At 39.7% G+C, this 13838-nt stretch overlaps 1 protein-coding gene across 3 annotated transcripts in view; it reads right to left on the bottom strand.

Annotated features, from left to right (window-relative positions):
• Window positions 1–13554, bottom strand: part of col6a2 (collagen, type VI, alpha 2) — a 30798-nt gene extending 17244 nt beyond the window's left edge. The window contains exons 1-17 of one of the 3 annotated variants that reach the window (XM_066688210.1): window positions 13336–13553; window positions 12388–12471; window positions 10281–10427; window positions 8146–8741; window positions 6126–6146; window positions 5793–5858; window positions 5158–5211; window positions 4719–4763; window positions 4298–4324; window positions 3869–3895; window positions 3717–3761; window positions 2759–2812; window positions 2344–2406; window positions 1806–1868; window positions 1026–1079; window positions 571–606; window positions 407–469 (exon numbers count right to left, since the gene is read on the bottom strand). In XM_066688210.1, coding sequence (XP_066544307.1) covers window positions 407–469; window positions 571–606; window positions 1026–1079; window positions 1806–1868; window positions 2344–2406; window positions 2759–2812; window positions 3717–3761; window positions 3869–3895; window positions 4298–4324; window positions 4719–4763; window positions 5158–5211; window positions 5793–5858; window positions 6126–6146; window positions 8146–8741; window positions 10281–10407 — 1341 coding nt within the window. In that variant the 5' untranslated portion in view covers window positions 10408–10427; window positions 12388–12471; window positions 13336–13553. Of the gene's footprint in view, window positions 1–406; window positions 470–570; window positions 607–1025; window positions 1080–1805; window positions 1869–2343; window positions 2407–2758; window positions 2813–3716; window positions 3762–3868; window positions 3896–4297; window positions 4325–4718; window positions 4764–5157; window positions 5212–5792; window positions 5859–6125; window positions 6147–8145; window positions 8742–10280; window positions 10428–12387; window positions 12472–13335 lie in introns of all 3 variants that reach the window. The other 2 variants (XM_066688211.1, XM_066688209.1) reach the window with 2 other exon arrangements.
• Window positions 13555–13838: the final 284 nt, after the last annotated feature.

The following is a 13838-nucleotide window of genomic DNA, read 5'->3' as shown; positions in this document are numbered from 1 at the left end:
GTCACAGTTTGAGTATCGCCACGTCAGTTTTTCACATGATCCCGCAGCTGTCGGAGTCTAGTTACCGTATGGTTCGGAATATCCCAGTTTAGTGTAAAGTTTTGCCATTGATTTCTATGAGGCAATTTGGTGCAAAATATCCCAGCAGCTGAAATAGTGTTTCATATTTGCAAGCTTGGGCAGTTTGATAGTATGAGATCACAATGAACATATAATCCTAGGTGTGCACAATTTATTTTTACACTATTGCTTTTCTGCTGTGTATGTAACACCCTCTGTGGCATGCCTCTCAGGTTTTCAGTCTTGGCACTGAGCAGTGAAATAATATACTTTTAATTTCATTAAGCATTCTTAAGAAGTAGTTTTATCCTGCTTTTTGTATTTGAAGGGAAGATGTTGCGATTACCTTCTCTCCATTTGCCCCCTTCGGTCCAGGACCACCCTTGGTTCCTATGTCTCCTCTTCGACCCTAAAACCATATGGAAGAATTCACCATTAAATTAACTAAATTAGACGAATCATTACATTTTGATCTTAATAATAATACCAATATATTTTATATCACCGTACAGGTTCTCCTTTTGGTCCGGGCACACCTTGAGGACCCTTCAAAAAACAAGAAACAATATATATAACCAGATGAGAATAACAACAAATACACAGAACATTCTTACTATTGGAAGCTTTTGCAATCCTGCAGCTCATTTGCCTACACTGCAGCATCATTAACTATATTTTATATATATATATATATATATATATTTTTTTTTTATATATATTAACCATAGTCACTGCAGCTAATGTATTGCGTTGTTACTATTTTATTTTGTTATGTTAAATCACTGTAGGCTATGCTACTGATGTACCACCAAACAGTTTACAGATTCCTGCTGGTTTTTAATACAGTTGTGTTGTGAAATTCGAGTTGCCTTGGAGAAAGGTGAGAGCAAAATGCATCAATGATGTAAAAAAAAAGACTCAGTACTGTGGTATACAACACAATGGCTGCTGAACAAAGTGCTCACCGGCCCGCCCTTTGGCCCAGGCATCCCCGCAGATCCAGGGCTTCCATTCTCGCCCTGACAGAAAGAAAATAATGTTAGAGTTTCATGTTGATATTGAGTAAGTTACAGTTCGAAATGCATGCCAAGTTCTTGTATTCCTCCTGTAAATTCACCATGGTCTCAGTGATTGCAGTGCCATGATCATATGAGAGACTGAGAGTGGTTGCTGAAGGTAAAAATGTGCAAGAGCGGGGGGCGTTGGGGGTGTTGGGGGGGTACAGTATTGTTGCCGGAGTGCCTAACCCCAGTTTGGGAACCTCTGTTCTAACCAATGCTCTGTGAGGTTGAAGGGCCTTTGTGTCTGAATTAATTAGGTTCTTGCTGCCTTCAGGTTCAGGTCGCTGTCAAATGTTTTGTAGTCTGTATGCTGGTATCATTAGAGAAGGTGAAAACCAGCCACTGTTACAATAAATATAGTTGAGTGACTTGTCAAAACCCAGCTGTATAAATGGGTAATTGTATGCAAAAATCAATGTGCTATATTGTAAGAAATATAAAAATAAAAAAGGGCACAAATGTATCATCTGAAGGCCACAATGTTTTCCACGATTTTGTTTTTGCCCATTTGGGTGCAAAGGCTTTGAGGCTGACTCTTTCCAAAAACAAATGGAATAGGAATAGTTCGGGACTGCAGGTACATAAGGTTTGAATTACAAATACTCTGTCAGAAAAGCCTTGGTTATGAAGTCTACTGTTACCGACAACATGCAACAATTCCACCTCTCAAGACCCGCTTTCTACCTGTTGTCCGGAATCTCCAGGTGGTCCGGGGGGGCCGTTTCTCCCACTACGACCGGGATCTCCCTGAAATGAACCAATCGCAAGAACCCCTATCAGCCTCTTTGTACAAGGAACAGTAAAACAGACATCTCCACCAGAGACTGTGAGACACTTTGATTTACATAATGCACACCATGTGCTCTTAATAAACACCTAACAATTATATGTTAGAACAAGGTGCCTGTTTAATTATGGTAGTCCCTGTCACATGATAGTGGCCAGTGATGTCAGGATGAAGGATGCCACAGTGTTTTTAATTCCTGGAAATGTTGATACAAGCAAGACTTTTAAGGTTGCTATAAAACCAAATTAACATCTAAATTCACATTCTCACAAGTAAATAGGAGCCACTTTCACCAGCCTGTTGTAGAACTATAGACATCAAATTATATAGGTACTGTGAGGCTAAGTAAGACGCAAACCATCCATATGGAATATGTTGAAGGCTGAGCGCTCTCTAGCTTGGCCTAAAGTCACTGAGAGATGTCCAGACACTGACCTTAGGTCCGGGGTCTCCACCAAGTCCTCTCCCCCCAACCTCGCCAGGATAACCAGGGGTTCCCTTGAAAAGGCAAAAGAAACAAACTCTTTTAAGTGAACTTCGCACTGGTGTTACACATTTTCAAAGATAAAAAAGATGGCCTCATAAGGGTATGAATAGGCCACTGAGTTTCCCATATATGGCAGCATAGTTGGCATTCTAGATCTTGGTAATCCAGTTGCTAGAGGAACATAGAGACCATTTCAATGACATGTACATCCCATAAATGTGTTAGCATACTGGAGACCAATGGAAAACTGATAACTGTAATGTCTGGCATCAAAATCTATACTTTCAGTAGATCATACTGCTTTGGGAAAGCAAAACAGTCTGATCTATTAAACATAGTCACTGTTAAGCATGTTTTACCTACTTTGTCACCTGGATCTCCTTTGCAGCCTGGTGGTCCAATCCGCCCAAGTTTTCCCTACAAACAAACAAGGAAAAGTGGGTCATGATTCATGTGCATTCACTGGTATCTTTTGGCTTAGGGGACAATAAAAGGGCCTGGACACTTTCTCATCTCCTCATGTGCGGAAAAAAAAAGTTCTCAGTTCGTTGTGCATTTAGAAATACAAGCATACCTAAATTGCCTGTGCTAGACAATTACAGTATTCTAAAGCTACTTCAACTTCATCTAAAACAAGTGTTCACTGGGGCCTTTAGACACAGGGTCAGTGCAGACACAAAACAGATGTCTGCAAGTTAATTATAAGTGAATACATGAATTAATAAATGTGTTATTGACAAAAGCCATCACACCAATCTTACCAAGGTTATTTTTGAATGCAGCTATGATCATTACAGCTATAGACTTGCATTCAGTAGTGTGTTATTGTGAACTTTTTTTGAAGTATCCATTGATATTATTGTCCCCTGTATTAAGCATTTTTCATTTTCTTCAGCACATACTGACTAATAAAATGAATATAAATACATTTTAAAAATATATACAGAAAAAAATGTAAAAATGTATTTATCTGAAGTTACGAAGTGTTTACATAACTGACAGATTAAACCAGTCGTTTCTTGTTGTTATTGATTTATTTAGTGTTTTTGTTTGTCTGTTTGGTTGTTTTTTGTGGTTGTTCATCATTAATGATTAATTTGAGCAGACATAAATGAAAATGTTAGTTACTTAAAAGATGACAGTTAAGTGCCAGAGTCCCACAGAAGCTTAGAAGGCTAATAGTTATTACTATTACTCAGTGCTCTACTTGAAAAGCCTTGGGAATACATGTAGTGCTGCTCTATAGTTGAGCAAGAGTGTCATATTGATCAAGGCAATGCAATACATTGTCGGTTGCTTTTTAACGAGCAGTCTGTCTCACCTTCTGTCCGTCTGTCCCATTACGTCCTCCTGGTCCAGCCACACCCTAGACATTGCAAAGGGAGAGAATAAGACAGGGATTTACACACATTGTAGACAAACAAACAGAAAAAAAGGTAGTGAAACTCGATGATAAAGCAAAATGTTTCTTACCTTCTTGCCTTCTGATCCAATTTCACCCTATAAATACAAATTAAATTACAAAATCAGTGCCAAAGAAGGGTAGAGTAAAAATATGTATTAACATGAACACACACAAATACGCGTACAGTACTCCCACTCAAAAAACGATTTCGCTTGAGTAATTAAGGGAAATTAGAGATTCAATGTAATAGTTTGATACTTCAGCTTAGTGTTATAATTGAACGTATAATAGAGTGCTATAATTGCAAGGGAGGCAAATAAAGCATTTACTGTTCTGCAGCGGAGTGTCTTGTAAGACGTCTTTTTTTCTAATGTGTGTCTAACATATTTTATACATTTTCTGAAACCATGTACTCCTGGTATGTAAATATGTTTATGTTCTTTTTTCTTCACAGTTATTTTACTGGATTGTGTTCACATAACAAAGGGAGAGCCTACCTTTTCACCTTTCAAGCCAGGAAAACCCTAAAGTAACACAAGAAAACAAAATTAGTTCAGGGCACACCTTCAAATTCTGACAAGGCAGATTAGCAGTTTATTGTTTTACCTTTATTTATTTACCTTCTTAATGGTAAAGACACCAGTTAAATGTGTAGTTTATGGGCCAACATTAAATCAAACTCCAACAACAACAAGAAATGGAAAAATATATTTGTTAAAAACACCTACCACTTACGAATATTAATTTACAGCCTAAAGAAGGATCATACACTGGAATCTATGTAGTTTCTTATTTTTTTAACACAATATGATGCATTTACATTTTAGTTAACCATTTACAGTAGTGGCACTTAGTATTAGAAGTAGTACTATACACTGCCTGATTTTAAATGCTGCCTTATAGATGATGGACACTCACCTTTGAACCAGGATAACCAATAGGACCCTCTATACCTGGATCGCCCTGGCAAAATCAAAATCACATGTTAGTAGCCATTCATTTTCTTTTAAAATTGCAGTATTTTTACAAAATAGAATGAGCAAACCTATTTGTTTCCCAATATATATATATGTACAGAAGTCCAAGGAATGAAATATTGCTGGAAGCTGGCATGTAATGGTCAGATACAGTTAAGAGGTCATTCTTTTCTAGAAATATTGCCGTCAAAAAGTTAAATCCAATGTAACTATTTCGATGCATATGAGGAAGTTGAAAATAAAGGAAAGAACTGAGGAGACTACCGCAGTAGTTTCTTTTAAAAGAAGTATTATCAATTTTCAAATTATTGTCCTTAAACTTCCTAGTTAAGTTGTTGGCTGGTATGATCGACAGTCTGCCAGGGAGCTGTGGTCCTTACCTGCCGACCCTTTTCACCTTTCGGCCCAAGACCACCGATGTCACCTTTTGTTCCCTGAAATGAACAATGCAACACGCATTACACACTACACTGAAGCTTCGTTACTACTACCATTCCCACCAATATAACTTAATATACATTTAGTATTACCTTTTAATAGATCCTAGGACTTTATAAGACTTAAAATCAAAGATAATAACTACATGCACATACAGTAATTATTCCAATAGTTCCATATGATCAAAGCAATGTCTTTCATTATCTGAATAATCAGGTAAGGTCTGCTGATTTAGCACACTACCAGCACCCTCCTTACAGCTTCCTTAGGAAAAATGGGACACGCTGAACTGCTGGAAGTTTTGAGATAAGCTCCTCAGCTAAGTCGTGTGTCCGTGTGTGGAGAGGAGATCAGGAAGGCTAAGAGACAGCCATGAGAGTGAAGAATGAGATACATCATCTTGAGATTTTTTTTTTTTTTTTTTTACCAAGTCAAAGCAACATAATCTGTTAAAAGACACTAAGGTCCTGGGTTAGGTTACCTCATGCTTCAGGGTGCCACCACACAATCGCAAAAGTCGAATCCGGCTCACTTTACATCATTAACATGTAGCAGAAAAAGTTTTTCTTAGACTCACCTTTTGTCCTCTGTAGCCCTTTGGACCAGGAGGACCGGGCTTAACCAGGCACGTTTGTTCATAACACTGTAAGGTTTATGAGAGGGAGAGTGGGTTAGGTACCACAGAGAAAGCATCTTTGGATAATTTAAAAAAATTCTCTTATTATGTTATACACCCTGCACCTTAACTGTTTGATTCATTCTAAATTGGACATGGAGCTGAAAATATAGAGCAGTGAGTTAAATAAAGCAATTTTTTGCAGTACAGTGTAGTGTGTGTAAAAGATTGTGAAAGTTCCTCGTGTGACTTTGTCTCTAAGTGGATGAATACAGAGATTAATAATTCACTTACCTGTGCAAAGGCTTCATGTTTCTGTAAGAAAAAATAAAAATAATGATTTGTAGATAGATTTCATTCTCTAAACAAAGCAAAACTTAACTCATCGTACGCTGCTCTGTATGGCGTAGTTTAACATTGTTTTGTGTGGTTTTATTGACAATGAGCCAAAGAAATGACAACATTTTTTAGCTTGGCACACATACAAAATCATGCACCCGACTACACTGTGACCGAGGTAATTCAGCTCAGTCCATAAAACGAGAATGTTCAAATTCTTGTCATTAAGAATGGCTCCACTCTCAGGAATGGTTTCAAACGAATTCGAAACTAAACGAAAAACAAAATCACTTCTCTTTCTCTTCTCATAGATTATCATTCTGTTTCTGTGTTGTTTTTACTGGGGGCTCTTTAACCTGCCCAAAAGACTCACCTCTTACATGGGCTATCCCCCTTTTTTATTTGTTCCCTGCTATCCACCTGAAGCCATGCTCTTTTCACAGGTGTGCTAAAAGACAACCCTTACAAATAAAAAACAAAAACCCTTCTCCTGCTGACACCATTCACCCACACATACGCCAAGACATTATTTCTAATAACACTAATAATACTTCTTCCCACCTACAACCATACTAATGAATGAATAAACCATTATACATTTAATTTATTCTCCAGATCAATACAAGGCTTATAACAGACATAGTCAGAGCTCAAGGGACATTCTTTGTATCATACATGCCTGCAGATTTAAGCTTTAAATTTATGATTCATTTAGGTAATTTTTGCCTGCTTAGAAGGGGTCAATCTGGGAAATTAAGCAACTCAACCCTGAGAATATTCTCTCAATTGTCACTGGAAAGTTGAATTTTCTCTCTGGTTATAGGCAGTTTGATTTGGTTCAAAATCCCAGCTAACACTTCCCTCTGTACAGCCAGATCTGGACCCATTGATTAGAAGGATACCTGGTCATTACACATAGAGAGTATAGCACAGGTTCAGTATAGTATATGCGTGTGCCATCCTCCATCTATCAGTATGCCGTACCCAGCCATATTGCGCAACACGGGTTCCAGCATAAAGTAATGAAGAAAGCAGACTATCAAATGCTTCACATTTAAACTGCCAGACTCGTTTTAAAAGGATTTGCACATGGGAGGCTAATGAAATAGGCTACATCATGCAGATATCAGTCTTTCACATGTGTAATACGTGATAAAAAAGTTGTGTTGCCTAGTCTTTTCTTACATTTCAATTTACATAATCGCTGTTTTTCATTCTATTTCCAAGATGGCATCCCAAACAGAAAATGGTCTGGAAATAATGTATTTTTCTCAGTAAGAGACACACCAGCCAGACGTTTTCCAGGTATGCATCTAAGAACCAATCTGATTACATATTGAACTCAGAACAGGCCTGGTTTACACATCATTAAACTGTGAAACGTACAAATTTAAACTATGTTTTCCCAGCCAGATGACAGCTCTTGACACTATTCAAAGTAGCAGACCTGCAAAGCACTTTGACTGAAAATGGTATAAGGTAACACAGAAGGACTGAGATTACCAGTTAGGGACATCAAAACGGCAAGCCTGTTTTATAAAAGCTTATCAGTATTTAAAATGCCTGTTGGGTTTGCATAGGGTAGAGCATGCTTACTTGAGATTTAGAAAATTTAATTTTTAGCTCTCCCTGTCTTCTATTATACCACTGTCTATGTCATTGTAGGTGTGGCAGGAGGGAAATACCGATGATCTGGAACACAGTAACGTCTCTGGTTAGGGGCCTGGCAGGACGGCGGCGTAGTATTTAAAGGCAAAACTCCAGTGAATGCTGGATAGCTTTCCCGTTAGTAATGGTTCACTTCTTTGCAGACACAACCACAGCACGGAGGATGAAACTATGAACTGTCAAATCAAAGGGGCCCTTTGATACCTAGAGGGAATCTTCCATAAAATGTAGTAAAGAATATATTTCAACACACCCCCCCCCACCCCCCCCCCCAAAAAAAAGAGAAGATGCAGTCTTATGCTCTTACCATGACTTTAATGATGCGATCAATAGTTGCTTCATGGACCTGGCCCTTGTCGGTGGCCAGATAGGAATTGCGGAACAGTTCAGCAGGGGTATTGGCAATCTCCTTTAGCCCCGTTTCATATAAATTCGTGTTTGCCGCCACTGCAAACAGTCTGATGCCCGCGTCCCTGGCTCGTTCAGCTGTGACCTTCATTCCGCCACAGGGGCTGCCAGTTACGTGGCCGTCGGTGATCACCACGGCAAATCGGATCCGGCTATCCTTGGAGGCCTGAGAGGTCACTTGCCTGGTCATGTTGGACAGAGCGCAGTCGGTGAAGGTCCCCCGGCCCAGGTATGCAACGTTCCGGAGACGCTCGAGGAAGGTTTTGGGATTTGTAATGTCACTGAAAACCTCCACCCGGTCGGAGAAGTGCAGCCCCCCCAGTTCCCAGGTGATCTCGACTGCGTCCTGGTAGACCAGTGGCTCCAGTTTATTGACAAACTGCTCGGTGAACCTCTTAATGAAGGTCACCAAGATGCCTGGGGGTGGGAGCTGCAGGGCTATGCTCTCCGAAGTGTCAATGACAAAATACAGGCTAATGGGACACAGGATCTGCTCTGAAGGAAGACAAAGCCATAACAAATGTTTAGCCGGCTTTCCCAGATTAGGAGGCCTGGTTACATCGACAAAAGTACCATTGCTGTGGGCAGTTCCCAGCAGCAGGGCATAAGGCATGAGGACTTGACACACACATGGACAGGAGCCGAGCAGCTCACACAGGTATCATCTAATGGTGAAATTACACTGCTTAATTATTCAGTCCACAAAACAAAGCATGAAAAAACAAATGAGAATACAACAGAAATGGAAGCATGTACGCTGAAATCAAGAAGATGACAATGAGCATGAGGGGCTGCATGCAGGTGAATCGTATACTACACAGGGGTTGTAGTATGCATTCACATAATTGCACAGGTGATGTAGAGACAGAACAGGGAATACAGTTGAACCTCAAAGTGTCAGGAGAGTGCAGTGTTGCTAAATCAGACAGCAGAAAAAGTCTGCATATTACTTTACTGCTGTTCTGGTTCATTTCATGATTATTATAATTTTGGGGGGCAAATACTGTTATACAAAGCACTGTACATGGTTTAACAATTACTACCATACAACGCTCTGTATATACCCAACATAACTAGGGTCAAAACATCACTTCTCCAAATGACAGTGGATAAAAATAAGACAGAAGAAGAAGAAAATGGTCTGCAGGTGTAATTGGTGTCATAAGAAGGAGGTGTCCAAAGGAGGGGTTCCCATGCTCACAGGAAGCTCATTTCATTGCTGTGGGGCTAGAGAGGAGAGAGAGTGAGCCAGGGCAGCCGGACACCCGCCTGAGGGCATTACTAGTCAACAGGTATTTGATAAATGGAGAGGGCAAAAGGGGACAGAAGGGAAAACGAGAGTGGAGGCAGGAAGGAACAGCATGGTGAAGTGAGCAATGTGTATGGCAGTGAAACTGAGGAGTAGCTTGAGAGATGAGCGGTAGTATGAATATAAGCAGCAGAATGTTTAATAATCTGAAGAAGGCGAATGCTGGTGGCCGTAGTGCAGTCTGAGAAGGATTAAGGCCTGGCCTAAAGTGTGAGAGGAGTAAGTAGTTTAAAAAGGATTTATTCTGTAGATGCTGCTCAAAAAGAGCACACCAGGCAAGATGTATGTTGAGAATAGGAAAATGAGGGATCCAGGGTGATGCCAAGATTTTAGGTGGAGTCAAGAGTGAGGAAGATAGATCTATTATTTGCAAGAATTTGAAAAAAAAGATGCTTCCACCTGCTTTGGAGTTATATTGTATTGTTAAAAGTGTACCAAAAGGTTGTGATGTTTCCTGTCCCACTTTGATTTGCAAATAATTAATTTGATTTAATTTTAATAATGTGGTACACAATATTTGTAAAAGGTACTGCACACTGACACTTTGGTAAATTAATGTTTGTTTGTTTTTTGGTGTTTTTGGGGGAGGGTCTGTAGAGGATGCTTTAAGAAAACAAACAAACTGGATGGAAAGATGATAATGAATTGAAGCGAATGGGATGGGATGGCAACGTGGCTGATGGCGTCACCTGTTCTGTTTCTACCCTGCAGAAACCAGTACTTACTGTTACAACCTGGTGAGGGGGGAGGAGGAAATTCAGTGGGGACTGGGAAGGGCCGTGGGCCTCTCACATCCTGGCCCTGTGTCACAGCTACTGCCAGGACACACGTTACAAAGAGCTGCAAGAACATGGTGAGTGATTCTCCTCCTCCTGTGATGGAATTCACGAAAAGGAACAGAAATGGTCAGAAACAGGTTAAGACATATCCCAGTAGCTGGGAGGAAACTGTGGCAGGACATTTTTTACAAGTATGCTGACTAATTGTATTTTCACATACAATTGCCTAGCTGTTTTTAGGGGAGCAATCCAGGTATAGTACCTCACTCAAGGGTACAACAGCAGTGTCCCCCACCAGGGACTGAACCCACAATCCTCCACAGTCCAGAGCCCTGACCACTACTCCCCTTGTAATAACACCACTTAAGCCAAGCCAAGGCACCCCTGGGGCACTCAAGCAAAGCAGAGTCAAGTGAATATTACACTGATGGCACTGAAGTCCTGCAATAAAACTGAATGGAAGAGCCAAGGTTGCTTATCCTTGGCTTAAACTGACAAGCACACAATGAAGCAAACAAATGACAACTGCAACAAAAAGTGACAACCATAGTCCAGTGATCTTAAATTTAACAAGACAAGGCATTCAACCTACAGGGATATCTGAAGCACATTAAATGGGTGAGGTGAGGTTTTGAGGCCAGGTGGTCCACCCGCTCCACCTGTCCAGCAGATTTCAGGAATTCAGGTGTGCTGGAGAACCTCATGAGGCACTGAGCTTTTCACTCAGGCACTGCGCTGGCGGTGATGCCACTGGACAAAGTTGGTAATTTAAATGTACTACACATTAACATTTCCCAGTGGTGAACTGAGAAATCATATTTGATATGTATATATTTTTCAGGGATACATTTGATTTTCCTCCAACAACCCTTTCAAGTTGGATACATCTGTTTCAGGACTCTGTATTGGCATGTAAAAGGCTGCAGACCATTTATTGAGCCATTTGGCTGAGAGATGTGTCAACATGTGATTTCCCATGAATCACTTGTTGCTTTTCGTAGCATGCATCTCTAGAGTATCATTATATGGTGTTGGTTATCTGTGATAATGAACTGACCCCGGAAGCAACTTGTCCATCATTGTCCCTGCACTCCTTGCTAAAGCCTTCTCCCCCTTGACTTTGCCCCTTGACTCTTTCAGCTCCCTCCAAATCTGTCTTGGTCCAATTCACTTTATGGATCTGTTTTATTCGTGTCCAGTCTGACAATGTTTGCAAATGTGACCAGTTTTGTCTAAACTGGGGGTGGCCAACTCTTGAGAGCCAGATTCCTGTTGGATGTAGATGTTCACTTAGCAGCAGATTAATACCTGGAAAATGATTTGGCTTATTATCCAGATGATTTGTTCAATTCTGTAATTACAATCTGGAGATCTAGGGAGGAGTGAAAACAAGGTGGCACTCAAGGCCTGGTCTAACAGCTTTAGCCCATTTTGCAGGTCAGAGTCAATAGGTCAATTCAGTGCAATTATAGTAAAACTGCGGCAAAACATCCTAAGTAATACATGCACAAATCCTTCAGGACCCTGTCACCAGTGGGATTCCTGCAAAAACCCTCCTGATAGGGGCAGACAATACTGCAGTATTTATTATTATTGTGCAGAAATTCTACAAGGATAACATTTCCAGCACCAATCTTAGGTTTTGTGGTCATTTGGCCAACCCCCGCCTGATGTAGCAAACCATTTTATAGTCTGGATTCATTTCCAGTATGCAGCTTTGCCTCTTTGAATGCCAAAAGCAGCCTTCCAACAAAATGGAAGGCCAGGGGGAAGCAGCAATAGAGCCGTATTTAACCTTCTGAGTATCTGTTTTCTGTTAAAATGCAAACAGCGCAAAAAAGCAAAACAGAACCGATTGATCATGCTGGTAGCAGTTCAGGGGAACACTGCTTGTGTAGAGTGGCATACAAATACAATCTGATGTTTGAAATAAACCCCTTTGATTTGATAAGCTGGTACAACAGCTCTCAAATATGTCTGTACATTAACATCTGAGCACTAGCATGCAAACCGATTATTAAACTTTTCCACCAATTAATAAAACAGCACATACCAGACCAGTTTTGGAATATGGACTTTCTTTAGACGGTTTTCACTGTTTTCTCTTTTTTTTATCAAGTTGCAAAATTCAAGGTCCCTTTTTAAGAGACAGATTACAGTTTAGAAAAAAGTTAATTGATGAACAATTCCAGTTCCAGTTTTCCATGACAAAAAGAACATTGACAACAAACAAAACCATACAAACAAATGCACATTATCATGCACCTAGTCCTATTTTACTGGTTCTGCAGAAAGAAAAGAAAAACTACTTTTTAAAAGTATACCATAAATATCTGACAAAATGGAGAGAAAGTTTTAAGGAACCCTACAGGATTCAGACAAATAAAAAACATTTAAATGAACTGATATCTCAGCAACATCACAGATAAACCAGTTGCCTGAACATATTAAACATCTGAACATATTAAAACATATGTCTTGATTAGCATACAGCATATAGTAAACATTATTATTAACTATGGTAATATCTATAAGGCATCTAGAATGTTTTACATTCATTAAAATTCATTAAAAGGCGTTATCTTCAACCTGTTTTTATTTTTAAGACTTTAGGAAAGTAAAACCCAGCTCAAGGTGGCCTGGCTAATGTAAAACAATGCCATAGCAAACCACTGCTTTTCAAATTGCGACCACGATCTCCCCAAAATAGGTCTTTCCAACACAACAGCAATACAAATATTTAATTTTAGGCATTTGCATTTACATAAATATCGACCTATAGCCTATTCAACAAACTTTTTCAAAAGTTTTATAATGGAACTAATAATAATAATAATAATAATAATAATAATAATAATAATACATATTTGTATTATTATAATAAATACTTTTATGAGCCTTCAGACAAAACAAGAACAAAACCAAAAAAAATCCACCAACCCCAAAGTATCTGACAGCGATGCACACAACAATGTAAGGGGGAAAATAATAACAGACATACCTGCAAAAAAGAGAGAACCCCAAATTCTTCCAGGGAAATAAAAGTTGGTCCAAGCTGTGCTCTTTTACTTCCTCATTCTGTAATTTGTGTAGAAGTGAAGACAAAGTTTAAAAAGCGGAGAAGCGGGGTTGGGAGTGGTTGAGGCAGTTCGAGCAGAAAGGGAGCCTCTGCCTCTCGCCTCCGTTAGGAGCAACTTTCCTGCTAACGGGACGGTCCCTCCTTCGCTGCTCTGACTTCTGCAAAAGTTAGATATTTGACGTTCCCTACTGATCCACTAGGGGGTAGTGTGGATCCACTTTGTCTGTAGCTCACAGGGCGCTATAAAACCCAATAAAACCCAAACAAAAAAACAAAAATCACGTTAAACACTACATGCCCGTTATCTCTAGTTATGCCACACTAATCACGGAAAATGTTCAGATTAGCAACAGTGCTTGGGGCTGGAAACGGTGCCAGAACATGCCAGTGGACTAATGCTTTTGAGCTGCTTTTATTAAAAGCAA

The sequence above is a fragment of the Amia ocellicauda genome, chromosome 16 (assembly GCF_036373705.1).
Source record: "Amia ocellicauda isolate fAmiCal2 chromosome 16, fAmiCal2.hap1, whole genome shotgun sequence".
Lineage (NCBI taxonomy): Eukaryota > Metazoa > Chordata > Actinopteri > Amiiformes > Amiidae > Amia > Amia ocellicauda.
This window is presented reverse-complemented; position numbering and strand designations above follow the sequence as displayed.